The 20,140-nt window shown below is 46.2% G+C and overlaps 1 protein-coding gene across 3 annotated transcripts in view; it reads left to right on the forward strand.

The window, feature by feature from the left end:
- Positions 1-215: 215 nt before the first annotated feature.
- LOC146333954 (guanine nucleotide-binding protein subunit alpha-11) overlaps positions 216-20,140 on the forward strand; it is a 41,623-nt gene continuing 21,698 nt past the window's right edge. For 2 of the 3 annotated variants that reach the window (XR_014786438.1, XM_084825310.1), the window contains exon 1: positions 19,397-19,716. Coding sequence is in view for 2 of the 3 variants with exons in the window: in XM_084825310.1 (XP_084681436.1) it covers positions 19,551-19,716 (166 nt within the window). In the remaining variant the exon portion in view is untranslated. Of the gene's footprint in view, positions 558-19,396; positions 19,717-20,140 lie in introns of those variants that run through there. The other variant, XM_084825311.1, reaches the window with a different exon arrangement.

Raw genomic sequence — 20,140 nt, forward strand, 5'->3', positions numbered from 1 at the left:
GCCGTGGCCAAATTAAAATAATTATCTCCTCCGTCTCTTTCCCTCCCTCAACACACGCCTATTCTCTTCATTAAGCCTCTCCTCATTGGCCAGGTTGCGGCCACTGGGCCAATCCTCCCCGTTCGCCGCGCGCGCCGGGGCTTGTCTCTCTCGCCTGAGGGGGCTCACGTGCCGATTGGCTCGAGCGCGTCGCGGGGCAGTGCCCAATCCGACATTCTCAGGGGCCGCCGCTCGTCCCTGCTGGTGCTAGCAGGGGTCTCGGTTGAGCCTGTATGTTGTGAGGAGGAGGAGGGCGGCTGTGAAGTTAGGTTGGAGTCGCTGGGCTGTGAGGTCGCCGCCGGCTGTGGGAGGGGGGAAGGGAGGAAAGAGGCCGACGCCGGGCCAAGTCGTCGCCGCCGCCGCCACCGGCTCGGCGGCAGCCATGACGCTGGAGTCCATGATGGCCTGTTGCCTCAGCGACGAGGTGAAGGAGTCGAAGCGCATCAACGCCGAGATCGAGAAGCAGCTGCGCAGGGACAAGCGCGACGCCCGCAGGGAGCTCAAGCTCCTTTTGCTCGGTCAGTCCAGGCAGGCGAGCCGTGGGAGCGAGGGGGGGGGGGCAGAGCGTTGCGCCTTCCGCCTCCTCTCCCGGAGCCCTCGCGCCTCCCGCGCGGCCGGCCCTCCACACACACACACACCTGTTCCCAAGGTTTTCAGATATTTATTTTAGTCAATATGTTTTCTGTCCTATTTGCAAATATCCCACACGCGCCTATCCCTGCTTTTGCTCTCTCTTTATATTATAATTTCCCTGGTTTCCCGGTTTATATGACAGAATCCTCTGCTTTCCCCATTTATATTATAGATTTCCCTGCGTTCCCCATTTATGTGACAGCACCTCCCGTTTTCCCTGTTTATGTGATGTTTTTCCTTGCGATATATCCGTTTTTTACATATATATTGTGTGTGCCCTTCTCTCTTTTATTGTTGCTTGTTTTTCTCACTTAAATGTGTGTAGTTTCCCTGTTTTTCTTCATTTGTCATATATCTTCCTTTCCTTTTCATTTATATTATATATGTCTCTGCCTTTTATTTATGTGTTTTTCTCATTTATTCATATTATGGCCTTAATTTATATGTCTCACCGCATTTCTCATTTATTTATTTTTGTGTCTATAAGCGCGCACACATATAACCCTGATTTTTATATATAGCTATCTATCCCTGACTTTTCATTTGTTGCTGCTTTTTATGTTGCTGCTTTTTCTCATTTATTTGCAGTACGAATATGTGTGTATACTTACGTATGTATGCATCTCTGCTTTTCCCTTCTGCTCGTCCTCTAAGGAGCTTAAGAGAGCAATCCTGTGGGCCACTAGACACTGCCTAGCGGGTCACAGGATATGGTCTATTCCAGGAACGAACCTCGGAACCTGTGTTCCGAGATTGGTTCCCAGAGAACAGACCTCCCCCCTCGTCCGCGCTGTCTCGGAGGCAACGTGGAGAAACCCTGTCCTCCGCGCTTGGAAGACGAGCGCGGAGTGACTGAAAAGAGGCGGGGCTGAGGGGCTGTTCTGGGGCAGGGAGAGCAGAGCCGCGCGTACCTCCTCCCCCCCCCCCCCCGCTAGATAGCTGAAAATGGCTGTCTAGCGAAAAAGAGCAAGGCAGGAGAGGTGCGGAGGAAACGATCACCCCGTGCCTCTCCTGCCTTGCTTTGGATAGGCGGTTGCCCCCGAGGTCAGAGGCAACTGCGTATCTACTTAGGATTGTGCCCTAAGGTGCCTCTCTCCCCCTTCTTAATCTTCACAACACCCCTGTGAGGTAGGTCTGGCCCCTTCCCCAGGACCTCCCCCAATATCTCCTCCTCAAAGCGGAATCAAACACAAGTACCTCTTCCTGGACTTGATATCTCCCCTTCTGTGTCCTTCTGCCTGCCTTTGCACCCTCATGTGGATATTGGGGGAGGGGCTTTCCCTTGTGCCCCCCTCCTTAGCACTTCTCCTCCTCCTTCTGACAATTACATCCCCACCCCAGCTCTTCTTAATAAGCTCCTCATATTAGTAATCTTCGCATTGTGGCAGCTGGAATTATTTTCTAGGAGTTAAAAAAAAGCTTCCTAGAAAAATTTGTTGTCGTTCAGTCGTGTCCGACTCTTCGTGACCCCATGGACAATAGCATGCCAGGCCTTCCTGTCCTGCGCTCTCTCCCGGAGTGTGCTCAAGTTCATATTCATTGCATCGGTGATGCTATCTAGCCATCTCATCCTCTGCCATCCCCTTCTCCTTTTGCCTTCAGTCTTTCCCAGCATCAGGGTCTTTTCCAGAGAGTTTTCTCTTCGCATTAGGTGGCCAAAATATTTGAGCTTCAGCTTCAGTATCTGCCCTTCCAATGAGCACTCAGGGTTGATTTCCTTGAGGATGGACTGATTTGACCTCCTTGCAGTCCAGGGGACTCGTAAGAGTCTTCTCCAGCACCACAGTTCGAAAGCATCCATTCTTCGGCGCTCAGCCTTCCTTATAGTCCAGCTCTCACAGCCATACGTTGCTCCTGGGAAAACCATAGCTTTGATTAGACGGACCTTTGTCGGCAAGGTGATGTCTGTGCTTCTTACTATGCTGTCTAGGTTTGCCATAGCTTTCCTCCCAAGGAGCAAGCGTCTTTTAATTTCATGGCTACAGTCACCGTCTGTGGTGATCTTGGAGCCCAAGAAAGTAAAATCTGTCACTGCTTCCATTTCTTCCCCTTCTATATGCCAGGAAGTGATGGGGCCAGATGCCACGATCTTCGTTTTTTAAATGTTGAGTTTCAAACCAGCTTTTGCACTCTCCACTTTCACCCTCAACAAGAGGCTCTTTAGATCCTCTTCGCTTTCTGCCATTAGGGTGGTATCGTCTGCACATCGGAGGTTGTTGATAATTCTCCCGGCACCCTTAATTCCGACCTGTGATTCATCCAACCCAGCGTTTCTCATGATGTACTCTGCATGTAAGTTAAATAAGCAGGGCGACAATATGCAGCCTTGTCGTACTCCTTTCCCAATTTTGAACCACTCGGTTGTTCCATGTCTGGTTCTTACTGTTGCTTCTTGACCCTCGTACAGGTTTCTCAGGAGACAGGTAAGGTGGTCTGGTACTCCCATCACTTTAAGAATTTGCCAGAGTTTGTTGTGATCCACACAATCAAAGGCTTTAGCGTAGTCAATGAAGCAGAAATAGACGTTTTTCTGGAATTCTCTTGCTTTCTCCATGATCCAGCGAATGTTGGCGATTTGATCTCCAGTTCCTCTGCCTTTTCGAAACCCAGCTTGTACTTCCGGTAGTTCTCGGTTCGCATACTGCTGAAGCCTAGCTTGTAGGATCTTGAGCATCACCTTGCTGGCATGTGAAATGAGCGCAATTGTGCGGTAGTTTGAACACTCTTTGGCGTTGCCCTTCTTTGGGATTGGAATGTAAACTGACCTTTTCCAGTCTTGTGGCCACTGTTGAGTGTTCCAGATTTGCTGGCATATTGAGTGCAGCACTCTAACAGCATCATCTTTTAGGATTTTAAATAGCTCAGCTGGAATACTGTCATCTCCGCTAGCTTTGTTGTTACTAATGCTTCCTAAGGCCCACTTGACTTCACTCTCTAGGATGTCCGGCTCAAGTTCAGTGACCGCACTATCATGGCTATCAGGGACATTCAGATCTTTCCTGTATAGTTCTTCTGTGTATTCTTGCCACCTCTTCTTAATCTCATCTGCATCTGTTAGGTCCCTGCCTTCTTTGTCCTTTATCATGCCCGTCTTTGCACAAAACGTTCCCTTGAGATCTCCGATTTTCTTGAAGAGATCTCTAGTCTTTTCCATTCTGTTGTTTTCCTCGATTTCTTTGCGTTATTCATTTAAGAAGGCCTTCTTGTCTCTCCTTGCTATTCTCTGGAACTCTGCATTCAGTTGGATATATCTTCCCCTTTCTCCCTTGCTTTTAGCTTCCCTTCTTTCCTCAGCAACTTGTAAAGCCTCATCAGACAGCCACTTGGCTTTCTTGCATTTCTTTTTCTTTGGGATGGATTGAGTTGCTGCCTCCTGAACAATGTTACGGACCTCCGTCCATAGTTCCTGAGGCACTCTGTCTATCAGGTCTAATTCCTGAAATCTATTCCTCACCTCCACTGTATATTCATAAGGGATATGATTTAGGTCATACCTGAATGGTTTAGTGGTTTTCCCTACGTTCTTCAATTTAAGCTGAAATTTTGCAAGCAGCAGCTCATGATCTGAGCCACAGTCGGCTCCAGGTCTTGTTTTTACTGACTGTATGGAGCTTCTCCATCTTTGGCTGCAAAGGACATAATCAATCTGATTTCGATATTGACCATCTGGTGATGTCCATGTGTAGAGTCGCCTCTTGTGCTGTTGGAAAAGAGTGTTTGCTATGATCAGTGTGTTCTCTTGGCAAAACTCTATTAGCTTTTGTCTTGCTTCATTTTGTACACCAAGGCCATGCCTGCCTGTTATCCCGGTGATTTCTTGACTTCCTACTTTAGCATTCCAATCCCCTATGATGAAGAGGACATCTTTTTTTGGTGTTAGTTCTAGAAGGTGTTGTAGGTCTTCACAGAACCGATCAACCTCAGCTTCTTCAGCCTCAGTGGTTGGGGCATAGACCTGAATTACTGTGATGTTGAATGGTTTGCCTTGGATTCGTACTGAGATCATTCTGTCGTTTTTGAGATTGTACCCCAGTACTGCTTTTCCCACCCTTTTGTTGACTATGAGTGCTACTCCATTTCTTCTACGGTATTCTTGCCCACAGTAGTAGATATGATGGTCACCTGAATTAAGTTCGCCCATGCCTGTCCATTTTAGTTCGCTGATTCCCAAGATGTCGATGTTCAATCTTGCCATCTCATGTTTGACCACCTCCAGCTTACCTTGATTCATTGATCTGACATTCCAGGTTCCTAAACAATATTGTTCTTTACAGCATCGGACTTTCTTTTCACCACCAGACACATCCACAGTTGAGTGTCCTTTCGGCTTTGGCCCAGCCGCTTCACTCTTTCTGGCGCTACTTGGAAATACCCTCTGCTCTTCCCCAGTAGTATATTGGACACCTTCCGACCTGAGGGGCTCATCTTCCAGCGTCATCTCTTGTAGCCTTGGGATACGTTCCATGGGGTTTTCTTGGCAGGAATCCTGGAGTGGGTTGCCATTTCCTTCTCCGGTGGGCCACATTTTGTCAGAACTCTGCCATGACCTGTCCGTCTTGGGTGGCCCTGCACGGCATAGCTTATGGCTTCACTGAGTTACGCAAGCCCCTTCGCCACAACAAGGCAGTGATCCATGAAGGGGTCCTAGAAAAATACCCTTCCATTAAAAAAAATCCCCCTTCCTGTCATCTTCCATCTCCATTAACAACCTCCCACCCCACTTCAGTTGTGTAACTTCCATACATTTTGATCATTCTTCCTCTGTCATCATTTGTTGTTTTTATTACTTTTCTAGGACTTACATCCCTTTCCATTTATTATTTGTTTTAAAGACTCATATGCCATCTTTCAGGATAAAATCCTTCCAAGGCCACTAACATCAAAGCCATAATTTATAAGGCTCTACTCACTGCCAATTGCCCCCCCCAATTTCCATCCCTTTCAATCACTCCTGACAATAGTAACTTATTATTTTACAGTTGTTATGCAGTTGTAGGGTTTATTCTGCTCCCTAAACAATTTCACTCAGCCTCCTAAGGATTTCCCATCCTAGCTAGACCATGCAATTTCCAGCCTTTTTGATCACTCCTCCTTTAACAATAATTTATTAGCATTAATTTCATTGAAATGGTTTCTAACACTTGCATTCTGCTCCATGACCAATATGTATCAAAATATATATCATCACTCCCTCTAATAGCGAACTTAAGTGGTTGAGTGCCAACTGAACTGGAGCCAAAACAGGGTCACTGAGAGGGGAGGTATTGGCATGCTGGGGGAAGCCCTGAGGTTTGCAGAAGTAAAAAATAAAATAAAAATGGCACCCATCCCCCCAATCAGTGTAGTGAAGTCTGAACAGGGTTTGTTTGCTCAGGAGCTCCAGAATGTTGAATGTCAGTTGGGTAAGAAAAACTGGGGAGGGGCGTAAATTGGCCTGCTTTGAGCCCCTTACAGCTTATAATATCCTAGAAGAGGGCTTGGCTGGTTCAGTGGCACTCTGAACAGGAACTGTTACACTAGATGGTGAGGATAAACTGCAACATTTTGTTGGAGGTCCCACTTGGTGATTCATACCCTTCTTTCTGGGATTTGCATCTTATTCCTGGGGATGTTGACCTGGTGTTGAATGGGGTACGGCTACCCTTGAAAGATCAGGTCCGCAGCCTGGGGGTCATTTTGGACCCCCAGCTGTCCATGGAGGCTCAGGTGTCAGCTGTGAGCTGGACAGCGCTGTATCAACTCCATCTGATACGGTGGCTGTGCCCCTTCCTTCCCGACCATCTGCTCCCATTGGTAGTACATGCCATGGTCTCCTCTCGTTTAGCCTACTGTAATGCGCTCTATGTGGGGTTACCCTTGAAGAGGGTTCGGAAGCTGCAGCTCGTACAGAATGCGGCGGCTCGCTACCGCTTAACAATATCAGCCTCGGATGGCCTTCTCTCTGTCCCATCAGCCAGGACAGCTAGACTGGTGGGGACGAGGGAGAGGGCCTTTTCTGTGGTGGCCCCCACTCTGTGGAACTCCCTCCCTAGGGAACTCCGTCATGCCCCCTCTTTAATGAGCTTCCGTTGTGCATTAAAAACGTGGTTGTTCAGGCAGGCATTTGGGGTGGGTTAGGGTATTTTAAAAAAAAAATTATGGTAAAATTTTATTGTTTTAAATTGTTTTATGGTGGGTTGTACATCGCCCAGAGTGGCTGGGTGGCCAGTCAGATGGGCAATTAATAAATTTAATTAATAAATAAATAAACAAACAAACAAACAAATAAATAAATTAAAGGCAGCCGCCGGCAAGATCACATCACTCCGGTGCTGAAGGAGTTGCACTGGTTACCAGTTGTTTTCCGGGCCAAATTCAAGGTGTTGGCTTTGACCTTTAAAACCCTATATGGTTCCGGCCCAGCCTACCTCAAGGAGCGTCTCCAGCAACACCAGACAGGCCGCTTAACAAGATCAGCCTCGGCTGGCCTTCTCTCTGTCCCATCAGCCAGCTAGACTGGTGGGGACGAGGGAGGGGGCCTTTTCTGTGGTGGCCCCCACTCTGTGGAACTCCCTCCCTAGGGAACTCCGCCATGCCCCCTCTTTAATGAGCTTCCGCCACGCATTAAAAACGTGATTGCCCAGGCAGGCATTTGGGGTGGGGTAGGGTATTTTAGAAAACATTTTTATTGTAGAATTTTATTGTTTTAAACTGTTTTATTGTACGCTGTACATCGCCCAGAGTGGCTGGGTGACCAGCCAGATGGGCGAGTAATAAATTTAATAATAAATAAATAAATATTCTGTAACCAATAAAGTGGTTGTTCCTGACAACTGTTCACCACCCTGCACATGAACAGCCTTCCATCATGTAATTTCCAGCCCTTTTGGGCCACTCCTACTCTTCCTCTTATCAAAGGAGGAATAGTCAAAAAGACTGGGAATTAAATAATGAGTGGATAGTTAGGGTGTATGCTTCATAAGTGTAGAGGGTGACAGTTGTCAAGAGGCAGAACCATATTGTTTAGGAAGCGCAATAGAACTCTTGGAAACAGCTATAGTAATTTTTATAGAAATAGCCCAAAGTGCTGGGAATTATATGATCATGTTGAGGTGTCCTTATGGTGAAGGTGGGGAGGACAGGTATCAGGAAGAACAGCCCCTATGAGAGCCTTATTGGCTAAGGAACAGACTATAAATCTCAGTTATATAATGTAACTCTCCTGGGATGTATGTTCCATTCCCTCTCCAATAAGACTCATAGGGGCTTTACTTCCTGACAGTTGACCTCCTTCCCTTCATGTAGTTGCTATGAAAAAAACAAAGCCTCTTTCCCCTGGTATAGAAAGGTATTAGCTCCACCCCTGTTAAGGACACCACCCTCTTCTACCATTTCATTCTCAGCCTTTTGATTACTTCTCTATTATTTTTCTAGGACTTACATCTGCCTCACTAGCTGAAAGGATTTCATAGTGGCTCTTCTTCCTGACAATACCCCTCCCTGCTAAAGACCCTCCCCCCATGATTGTCTCCATCTGTATGTGTGAAATCTTTGCCTTGCTCCCTAAGGCATAGAATCTAAGGCATCAATAGTCTTTCCCCCCTTTCCCATTTCCAGCCTTTCTGATGACTTTCCTCTTGACATCTGCTCACCCTCTTTTAGATGCATGACTCCCTCATACCCAGGAACCTCAAGTTCCAATCTTCCATATGTTCTAAGGAACGTTCCCCTTTTATCTGCCTGTGAGTTCTTACCCTCTTCTTATGCTTCTCTATGTGCTGTGTTTTTAAGAGCTCCGCCTTTGCTATTTGCACCCCTTCTGGGGTCCCAACTAAGTATTCATATGTATACCATATGCACTTTTGTGGAGTATTTCTTGTGTCTCCATCTTTCTTTCCTTTCTCCTGCCTCCTATCCCAAATGTAATTTAACATTATTCACATCTGAAGCTGTAGCAACAGTTTTTAAAGAGTTCACGTCAAACTTTAGGCACCAACCCTGAATTTTATTTATTTAAAACATTTCTATCCCGCTCTATATCATTAAGATCTCAGGGCAGCATACAGATAAAATCAATTCAAGCAGTATAAAACAAATAATTTAAACAGCTAAAAACATATTAAACAATTAAACAAGCTAATACCAGTTAAAATCTAAAACAATAAACAGTTAAAACAATGTGCTAGGGAATGCATTTTGCCCTCAAAGGCTTTGGTAAAAAGCCATGTTTTTACTTGGCACTGAAACAAGACCAATGTCTGTGCCAATCGGGCCTCTAAGGGGAAGGCATTCCACAGCCGGGGTGCACAGCAGAGAAGGCCCTCTCCCACGTCCCACCATAGTGTATGTCTCGTACTGGTGGGACACAGAGGAGGGTCCCTCCAACAGATCTCAGTTCTCAGGCAGGCATATATAGGGAGAGGCGCTCCCTCAAATATCGAGATCCCAAGCCACTTAGGGCTTTAAATCTTAAGTCTTAATCAGAAACCTGGAGAATTGAGCATTGTGACTTAATCTTTGAATGTGCTGCAAAGAGACTTATGATCCCTAAGGAGAGACTTCTTATAAATCACCATGTGTTATTTCATTATTGTACCAAACTAATCTGGTATTCCCATGGAAGTGAAACTAGGAAATTTTAGGGGATCTGAAACTGTTTTTGACTGCTGCTACATTTAGAGTTCATGGAGCTGATTTGTGGTCCATTGAGCAACTTAAATAGCCATGGCTCGTAAGGGTCTTGGATTCAGGTGTGTCCCAGCCTGGCTTCCCAAGACTGGTTTGAACCAGAGATGCTGTCTATCAAACCTGAAATTGGTCTACAAACCGTTTATGTTCTCTGAATACCTTCTAGGGTCCATTGATTAGGGCTGGAAAATTTCAGGTTATTTCCCTGGCTTACAAAAAAAAAGTACCAGTGCTTATGTATTATGTACAACTATACTTCTTGGGAAGGGGAGCACCCATACGTGATGCTCATCTTTTAAAGCAGATTTGGACTTTGCCTGCATTTTAACTCCTAGACTGTTTCTGTCCATAATTCAGCCTTCACCTAAGCATGTATGATGTTTCCATAGCTAGTAGCCATCAGCAATCAAAAACCATTTACCCAGCATCTTGTAGCCTCTATAACTAGCCATTAAAGAAATATCTTTTACAATTGGCTGTACAACCATCTAGATGGGATGTCAGCAACCTGGTGCCCTCCGGATGTTTTGGACCGCAACTCCTATCACTCCCAGCCAACATGGCTAATGGGCAGTTTATGGGAGTTGTAGTCCAAAGCATCTGGAGGGTACCAGGTTGCTTATCCCTGATATAGATTTTGTTCTCTTTACTTGGTACAGCATAAGTTTCCCATTACAATATTTTCTTCTCTGTATTGGTCTGTTAGAATTTTTTTGTTTAAGTTGGACTGCCAATTACTGACTGTAATTACTGACTTCTGAAATACGCTTATTTGAAGGGTTATCTGTTGATGATGATCCTGAGACATACAGGGATGCTTGCTTTTGTTCAACATTTAAGGCTTTCTGGGTTCAGGTGGTGGCTTCTTATGGCAAAGAGCATAATTCCTCTCCCTCAAAGAGGAATACCAGAGAGCAGATTGTAAATAGCCCCTTGCCCAGTCACTTGAGTTACTAAGAATCCCATCCAGCTGACTTGACAGGGAAGCTCTACAAAAGCTGGTCTTTTTAAAGGCTCCTAACAATTAAAGTGGACTTGCAGGAGCACCCAGCTGGCTATTAAATGTTTTTACAGGGTAGTAGTTTACATGGGCTGACTTGCAAGATAGTTGGAGAGAGTTTGAAGCAAGCAGGCAAAAGGATTTGGATTCCACTGTCCTAAGCACAAGTAGGTTAACTGTATAGTGCAGGCTTTTCTCCTGTATGGTATGCTGTTCCTTTACATGGACTTGCTTATGGAGGATTGGTGCTGTTAACTGGGGGGGGGAAGGGGGTGATTACAAGCAGTGCATTCCAGGGGGCTAGCCCCATTTCAGTTGCTGCTGGTTCACGCTGATTAGTGTGAACTCTAAATCCTCATATCATTTCCCTCCTACTGTTGCTGGTTGGGGTGACCTGTGGAAGTGCCCTCAATATGGTTGAATTTGTTAATGTACACCTCGTCTTGTGTCTGCATTGTGTTGGGACATTCTTTGACCCCTAAGTAGTGATTGGGATCTGTGGTACTGGCCTCATCTCCCCCTGCCCCTTCCAATGCTGCATTTACACTGGAGATTCATAGATGGAGTTGGGCTGGAATATGTCTTGAGAAATGAATCCACTTGAGTGATGTGGGATAGAAAATGTTTGACAGAAAAAAAAACTCCTCTGCCATGTTTCTGCAGGAAATTTCACTTAAGAAATGCATTATTTCATAAAATTAATAACATGATAAATGGATAGAATATACAATAAGTCAGATTTTGCAGTTAGAATAGATATATTACCACAGCCTTGTAAATAAGTCTACCAGAGTTACTAGCTTGCAAAGAGCCTAGTGGCATGGGAACACAAGCTACTAGGGAGCAATCCTATGCGGACAGGCGGCCGCCTCCAAACTTGGAGGTGACTGGCTATCCAATGCAGGGCATGTGGAGGGAATTTTCTCCTCCGTGCTCCGGCCGCCCTGCTTTACTGGCTAGACGGCCAATTTTGGCTGTCCAGCCGGAGCAGTTCAGGGTGGGGGGCAGGGGGGATGGTGCATAGGAAGCCTTGTAAAGAGGCGTCCGCCGTCCCTTCCCCGGGAACGCCCCCTTTTGCCCCACACCACTCTTAAGAGCACAGAGCCCAGGGCAATACGCGCCGAGACTAATCCTATGACTGTCTAGTGGCCATAAGATTGCCCCCTTAGTCACTTAGCAGGCCAGTTTAAAAAAACGTCTTCTACCATGTAGATGATGGGTTTCTGCATGGTATTCCTGGTTGCCTATGGCAACCCCAGGCAAGGAGTTAAATACAAGGCTGCATTACCAGTAAAATTTAAAATTTAAAAGAAACACAAATGTTAAAGTCCACACTGCTGCTTCAGGCATGCTAAAACTAGTCTCAACAATTCTCAGTGCCTTTACTTTTCCCTTTAAATTCTAAATAATGGATTTGTTTGTATATAACATTTAAAACCACACTTTGGAAACGTGATGTAATGACTCCCCCCACCCCAGTCCAATATTTTCAGCTCAACTTATTTATTTTATTTATTTAAAACATTTCTTGGCCACCTTTCAGGCAGAAGCCCTCCCAAGGCGGCTTACAGCAATAAAATACTTAAAACAGTTAAAATATTAAAAGCAATAAAAACAACAATAAAGCCAGCAACAAGCATAACAGCGGTAACAGCAACAATAGCAGTCTTTTCAAGAGGAGGCCATGGTAAAATAATATGCTTTCAAGGCCTTCTTAAAAGCCTGCAGTGACAGAGCATGGTGGATGGTACCTCTGATGGTAGCTTGTTCCAAAGGTGTGGGGCTACTGCAGAGAAAGCCCTCTTATGTGCGATCACCCCCTGGATGGTCCCATGGGTGGGCAAATGGGAAGGGCCTCTCTTTCTGATCTTACAGTGCAGGCAGGCTGATATGGTCCGAAACCATTTAAGGCATTAAAGGTCAAAAACAGCACTTGGAATTGGGCTCGGAAACACACCAGTAACCAGTGCAGCTGACACAGTATAGGTGATCGAATTGCCTCACCCCCACCAATACTCAGGCAGCTGCATTCTGCACAAGCTAGAGTTTCTGAACTGTCTTCAAGGGCAGCCCCACGTATAGCGCATTGCAGTAGTCCAGCCTGGATGTCACTAGTGTGTGGATAACTGAGGCAAGGTCTGTCCTCTCCAGATAGGGCCGCAGCTGGCGTACTGTGAGATTTGAATTTAAATTTATACCCAGGACCCCTCAGTTGATCAGGCTAAGGAGTTTAGGATCTTTTGAGGTGGAGATAGGACACGTACAACCAATATAGGTGAAAGAAAAAGGAGACTTATTGAAAATAAAGAAACAAGCAATAGCTGAGCCTCCCCAGAGAGTTGCAAAGTATCTGAGGCTTAAGAGGCAGTGCAACTTGTAGTTACAAACTTAGTTACAAGTGCCTCAAAGAACTATACACTCCTTGGTCACAACTTAGTTACTCAAACATGGTGCATTAAATGACTAAATATGCAGTTAGTCCCTGTTTGTTTCCCAGCTTTCCTGCAGCCAAGCTCACACCAGAGCCTGCTGACTGTGTAACAGGCATACAGTTTCAGCCAGGTTCAAGCCAGAACCTGTTGTCTGTACGAAAACTTCCAAAACAGTGAGCATGACAGTACAAAGATAACTGTGTCTTATCTATGCCCTGGATGGTAAAATCCTATTCCCTGAATTCTACCCAACATATACTCACCACACGCAGCCAAGCACTTCACACATGTCCAGTGGATCGAGGCTACTGTTGGTATGTGCACATACAACGATCCGGATGCAACCACGCCCCTCCTGAAGCTCAGAGGTTTTATACACTTTTTCCTTTGTTGGGGCCAATGGCATCAAAGAGGGGTTTTATGTGTTGTTTGTTGATTATTCCAAGAATGATGGTTGTTACTGACAGATTGACACATCCTTCTGATTCCCCAACACCTCACAACGTTGTAAAGTAGTGTTTATAGAAACATAGAATAGTAGGGTTGGAAGGGGCCTATAAGACCATCAAGTCCAACCCCCTGCTCAAAGCAGGAATCCAAGTCAAACCAGCCCTGAGAAGTAGCTGTCCAGCTTCATCTTGAATGCCTCCAGTGTGGGAGAGCCCACTACCTCCCTAAGTAATTGGTTCCCTTGTCGTATTGCTCTAACAGGAAGTTTCTCCTGATGTTCAGCTGGAATCTGGCTTCCTGGAACTTGAGCCCATTCTTCCATGTCCCGCATTCTGGGATGACTGAGAAGAGATCCTGGCCTTCCTCTCCGGGACAACCTTTCAAGTATTTGAAGAGCGTTATCCTATCTCCCCTCAGTTTTCTCTTCTCAAAGTTAAACATGCCCAGTTCTTTCAGTCTCTCTTCATAGGGCTTTGTTTCCAGTCCCCTGATCATCTTCGTTGCCCTCCTCTGAACCCTCTCCAGCTTGTCCGCATCCTTCTTAAAGTGCAGTGTCCAGAACTGAACACAGTACTCCAGATGAGGCCTAACCAGTGCTGAGTAGAGGGGAACCAGTACTTGTATTGGCCCCAGGAGTGTAATCAAGTCACCTGTAGTGTTAGAGGGGCCTAGAGTTCCGTAATGCCTTGCCTAAGTTCATTATGAGTGCAATTCCCTTGCTAGTAAGCCTTTGAGCATGTGAAGATGAGTCAAAGGGCCGATAGCACGGCCTAGCACATTTCATACTAATTAATGAATCAAGCACTCTGCCTGGGAAGCGAAGTTTGTTTGTCTTAAAGCTGCAGGTGGCTGTGCTGAGAACCAAACGCTATTAGTCCATGCTGGGAATGAAAGCTAGGGGGCGCTTGCTGCTGTTATGCTGCCTCATTGCTAACATGTATAAAACCCATTGTACCCCATGGCTCTGGATTCAGAGAAACTGTCTGATCCAACCATTGGGTACGCCTGTGCGCTATAAGTTACCCAATAAAGTACTCCTTGTAAGTAAACCTGGGTCTGATTTATCACTATCTTGGTGCCTCTAAATTAAGAGGTCAAAGCCCACAGCCAGGGCAATACGGGATTTGGAAGCTGTACTTCTGTTAATGCAGCCCAAAATAGCATTTGCCTTTTTTGCAGCCACATCCCATTGTTGGCTCATATTCAGCTTGTGATCGACAACAATTCCAAGATCCTTCTCACTTGTAGTATTGTTGAGCCAAGTATCCCCCATCTTGTAACTGTGCATTTGATTTCTTTTTCCTAGGTGCAGAACTTGGCATTTATCCCTATTAAATTTCATTCTGTTTTCTGCCCAGCACTCCAGTCTATCAAGATCACTTTGCATTCTGTTTCTGTCTTCCAGGGTATTAGCTATCCTGCCCAATTCTGTGTCCTCTACAAATTTGATAAGCATTCCCTGTACCTCCTCATCCAAGTCATTAATAACAATGTTGAAGAGCACTGGGCCCAGGACTGAGCCCTGCAGTACCCCGCTCATTACTTCTCCCCAGTTTAAAAAGATCCCATTGATAAGCACTCTTTGAGTCCGATTCTGTAGCCAACTGTGGATCCACCTGATCGTTGTTTCATCTAGCCCACTTTGAGCTAGTTTATTAATCAGGATATCACTTTGTTGAAAGCTTTGCTGAAGTCGAGGTGTATTATATCCACAGCATTCCCACAGTCCACAAGGGAGGTGACCTGATCAAAACATGAGATCAGATTCGTCTGGCAGGACTTGTTCTTGACAAAGCCATGTTGGCTTCGAGGAATCACTGCATTGTTTTCAAGGTGCTTACAGATGGATTGCTTTATCATCTGCTCCAGAATTTTCCCAGGGATTGATGTCACACTGACTGGTCTGTAGTTCCCAGGTTCCTCCTTTTTACCCTTTTTGAAGATAGGGACAACATTAGCTGTCCTCCAGTCATCTGGCACTTCACCCATCCTCCATGATTTCTCAAAGAGAATAGACAGCGGTTCTGAGAGTTCTTCTGCCAGTTCCTTTATTACTCTAGGATGCAGTTCATCTGGCCCTGGAGATTTGAACTCATCCAAAGTAATTAGGTGTTCCTTGCCATATGCCTATCGATCTCAAGCTGCAATCCTGCCCCTTCAGCCTGTTCTTCACCTTTGCCAGTGGGGTCATAGACCCTCTTTTGGAAGAAGACTGGGCCAAAGTAGGAATTCGTTATTAAAACGTCTGTTGATTACCCTCTTTATCTCCATCTTTCATAACTGGTACTTTGGCAATCTTCAGCACATACCAAAGCACCCCCATTAGGCCTTTCCGTAATAAAACCATTCACTCTTCATTCACACACACACCCTTTTTCCTGACCTGGGCTAGAATGTTCCATTGACACTCAAATGTTTTAGCTAAAAGGATACACTCAGAATATTTACAATTCAAGATACTTTCAGGGTCACAGTGGTCAGGGCAAATTCCATGTATTAGAAAGAAGGAGGAAGGGACAGACAGCAAGCTTTTAGAAAGGAATTTAAAGGTCACAGTAAGAAGCAATCTTTATTGATAGTAAGAAAGCTTGATTAGGTGAATGAAAGAGTCTAAATGAAAGAATACATAAAATGGTATTAAGGAAAGCAATTCAAAGAGTTAAGATATATCGCATTTTGAGTCCAGGCTTCTGCACACGTATCCGTAATGTGTCAGTACAGCCTAAGCTGGTAAAAAGCACTCCTGGACACTGCAGCCACCTGGGCTTCCCCGGTTAGCTCAGAGTCCAGAGGGTCTCCCAGACTGTGCACTTGGTCTGTCGGGGGAGTGCAACCCCATCTGAGACCAGTTGTAAACCTCCATCTGAAGTAGTTGGTTTCCCAACCCACAGTACCTCCGTCTTGCCTGGATTAAGTTTCAGCTTGTTCGCCCTCATCCATCCCAAAACAGCCTCCAGACACTGGATCAGGAGTTCCACAGCCTTGTTGGGATGTGCAGATGGAAATGAGAGGCAGAGCTGAGTATCATCTGCATAGTGGTGACATTTCAGCCCAAACCTCCTGATGACCTCCCCCGGCAGTTTCATGTAGATGTTAAAAAGCATGTGGGACAGGATAGAACTTCGCAGCACCCCACAGGCTAATGGCCATGGGGTGGAACCAAAGTCCCCCACCACCACCTTCTGAGAGCGCCCCTCCAGAAAGGACCAGAACCACTTTAAAGCTATGCCTCCCAAGCCCAATCCAGATAAACAATCCAGAAGGATACCATGGTCAATGTTATTGAAAGCCGCTGCAAGGTCCAGCGGAACCAACAGGGTTGCACTCCCCACATCCATTCCCTGGCGTAAGTCATCAACCACGGTGACCGAGGCTGTTTCGCTCCCATAACCAGGCCTGAAACCAGATTGGAATGGATCTAAGTAATCAGTTTCATCCAAAACAGCTTGGAGTTGTGAGGCCCCACACACTCCAGCACCTTGCCCAAGAATGGCAAATTTGATGCAGGGCGGTAGTTATCCGAAACCATAGGATCTAAATGTGGTTTCTTCAGCAAGGGCCACACCACAGCTTTTTTTTCCAAGGCTGGGGTGACCTCGCCATCCCTCAAGGACGCATTTACCAACTCAGAGGTCCAGTTATCCAGCCCAGCTCTGGCAGATTTCACCAGCCAGGATGGGCAAGGATCTAAAGGGCAAGTAGTGGGCCTCAGTCCTCCAAGCAGTTTGTCCGCTTCCTCAGGTTGCACAAGCCGAAAGGTTGATCACATAACATGACTTACGTGCATGAGCCCCGTCCATATTAGACTCTGTCAAAACAATGGCATCCAAGTTGGCGCGAATACGAGCGATTTTATCTGCAAAGTGTCTGGCAAATTGTTCACAGCAGGCCTTTGAGGGTTCGAGTTCTTGTGTTCCAAGGCCTACACCCAAGAGGCCTTTAACCACATGAAAGAGCTCTGCTGGACGACACTGAGCAGATGCAGTGGTGGCGGAGAAGTAGGATTTCTTCGCCGCCATCACCGCCACAGAATAAGATCACGAGTGGATTCTTACCTGTGTTCGATCACATTCCTTCCGAGTCTTCTGCCAATTCTGCTCTAATCGTCAACACAGTCATTTCATTGCCCTCAACTCCTCAGAATACCAAGGGGTTGACATGGTTCTATGACTAGGTCGAGGACGTTTGGGAGCGATCATATCAATAGCCTGGGTCATCTCCTCATTCCAAGCGGTAACCAGGACCTCGGCAGGACCGCCGGCTAAGTCTACAGGAAAATCCCCAAGAGACCTCAAAAAAACCATCCGGATTCATCAGTCTCCAGGGGCGGACTATCAAATTTGGTCCCCCACCCCTGCGGAGGTTACAGGTGGCCTGAAGGTCAAAACTGATCAGATAATGATCTGTCCATGCCAAAGGAGTCACTACTGGCTCCCGCACCCGTGGATCATTTTCTCCCAACCCAGCACAGAAAACCTGGTCCGAAGTGTGTCTTGCCACATGTGTTGGGCAAGGTATTACTTGAGACAGGCCCATGGTTGACTTGGCGGCCATGAAATCCTGAGCTGCTTCTGACAAAGTAGCCTCGGCATGAATATCAAAGTACCAGGGCGTAGTCTGAAGGCACATGAGGCAGCCACCTTGCTGAAGCTAAGCAGGTTTGGGTCTGGTCAGTGCTTGGAGGGGAGACCACCTGGGAGCCACATGTAGCCACCTTGAGTTCCATGATGGAAGAAAGGGGGGATATAAATGTAATAAATAAAATAAAGTCCCCTAAGTCTATAAGTTTTGGGATCCTCAACATCACGCTCGAGACCACCTCAGTCAGCTCAGGCAGGAAGACTGGTGGGCAGCACACCAACAGAATCCCTATCCTGTCTTGGGTGCCCAACACCAGGTACAGACACTCAAAACTGGCTGACTGTTGGATAGGGAATCTGACCAGTGGGATAGAGTCCCTACAGACCAAGGCTACCCCCTGCCCCCCACCCCTCTAGTTGAGCTTGGTGCTGCACAAGAAATCCTGGCAAACACATTTGGGAGAGACTGACTCTTCCCCATTCATACAACCAGGTTTTGGTAACACAAGCTAGGTCGGCATGTTCTTCAGCTATAAGCTCAGAAATGATATTACCTGTTTGAGTAGCCGACCTGCCGTTCATCAGCAGCACTTTCAGGCCAGAGGGGGCTGCAGGCAAGCCACCAGAGGTACTGAGGTTGGAAGGTGGGCTGGAAGGGGATAGAGCACACAGGTGTCTCAATCGTCTTCCCCTCTCCTGATGTTGTTGCCTCTCACCACCATAACACCCTCTGCCAATCACTGCATCTATAGTGGGCCCAACTTCCTCCACCTGTAAACACATTTCAGGCCTGCTAAAAACACGTTCCAGGTTAGCAGTAGCTGATGTTGTTTGCCCCTATAGCACTTTGGCACATTGGAGGAAGTTAGGTGGCAGTACCTCCACCCAGGAGTAGATGTTCCTGCTGCCGTGTTTGCTGTTGTTCCTGCATCTTCCAGGGCAGGGGATTCCACTGTGCACTCTTGCGTACATCTCCAGGCACGACACTAATTGAATGCAATCCAGGAGCCTCACACTGCCTGCCAGTCAGAGGGGCCAGTGTTGAACACTGTGATTCCCTTCTGTGCCTGAAAAAGGCTCAGAAGACTGGTGACAAACTAGACTGGGGTTTGCTCTGTCCTAATGTAGTAATTGAAATAGGTAATGGGAGAAAGACCAGTTCCAGGTGGCTTGCTGATTTGCTACTGCCTTGGAGAAAGTTACCTTAAACCCATGGGATAGATCAGGCCTGGAAGCTAAGAAATGTGGTACTGGCACCTAGTCATTACTTCAAATTATTCTGTCTATCCAAGGGCTGCTCTCCAGGTGATTTCAGGGGATGGGCAAAGGATATTGTTTCCTAAGATTTTTATACTGGTGAATGGGGTTTGGAATACTTTCCAGTCCCACTATAAATATAAATGGGTTGTTAGGTTTGATTGGTTCATGTTTTGGGATTCACTGATTAACTCAAAAGATGTTTCTACTAGAATAACAAAGTTCCTACAGCATCTCTGTTAAACTCTTATGTGACCTTATTATGGTTGTTTTTAAACATGTTGTGAGCCTCCTCAGGACTTCTTGATCTGAGAGGTGGAGTAGAAATATTTTAATAAGTAGAAGTATTTGTTAAGGATGCAGCTGCTATCAAAAAGTTTCAGTCCTATGAAGCACTGATAACTTGTGTGTGTATGTGAGTGCTAGAGGGGGGAAAGGTTTGTTACTGAGGATCCACAAATTGTGGCTGTCCTTGGTAGCCAGCCCAAATTCATGTATGTTGCCAAATCGTCCTTGTCTTATAGGAAGAGTCTTGTCTGTGATGTCACGTTGAACTCTGGAAGACTCTCTCAGCAGCTCTGGTGCCCAGCACGATCTGTGGCAAGGATGCCCCTGGATCTCTGCTTAGTGCCATCAATATACAAGATACCTTTACAGAGTAACACAAGTTTAAAAACTAATAAGTTTGTTCCTATTTCCAAGGATCTTGGAATCTAAATTTTCTAAAGTTTATCAGGGGAAATGATGGGGGGACAATCACAATCTAAAGTTTATCAGGGGAAATGATGGGGGGACAAGGTTAATTGGGGGTGAATCTGGCCAGATGCAGTTACACGTGTTTAGCCTTGGTATCAATGAGGGATGAGGACGAAGGGTTTAAGCCAAAGGCATTGAAAGAGAATGTGTGTGACACTCTGTGGCTGTCCAGGGCGGAGTGGGGGGGCGTTCCATGCACAAAAGGCAGTGAGGGAGGATAGGTGGGGAATCTCTGGTGGTAACGTTGGAAGAGTGAAGGTCTTGAGCAGAAATATAAAGAGAGGTAAAAAAGCTAGGATTGGACAAGACACACAGAGCTTCAAAAG

This window comes from Heloderma suspectum, chromosome W (genome assembly GCF_057233095.1).
Source record: "Heloderma suspectum isolate Gila_16-S chromosome W, 16-S_ref, whole genome shotgun sequence".
Lineage (NCBI taxonomy): Eukaryota > Metazoa > Chordata > Lepidosauria > Squamata > Helodermatidae > Heloderma > Heloderma suspectum.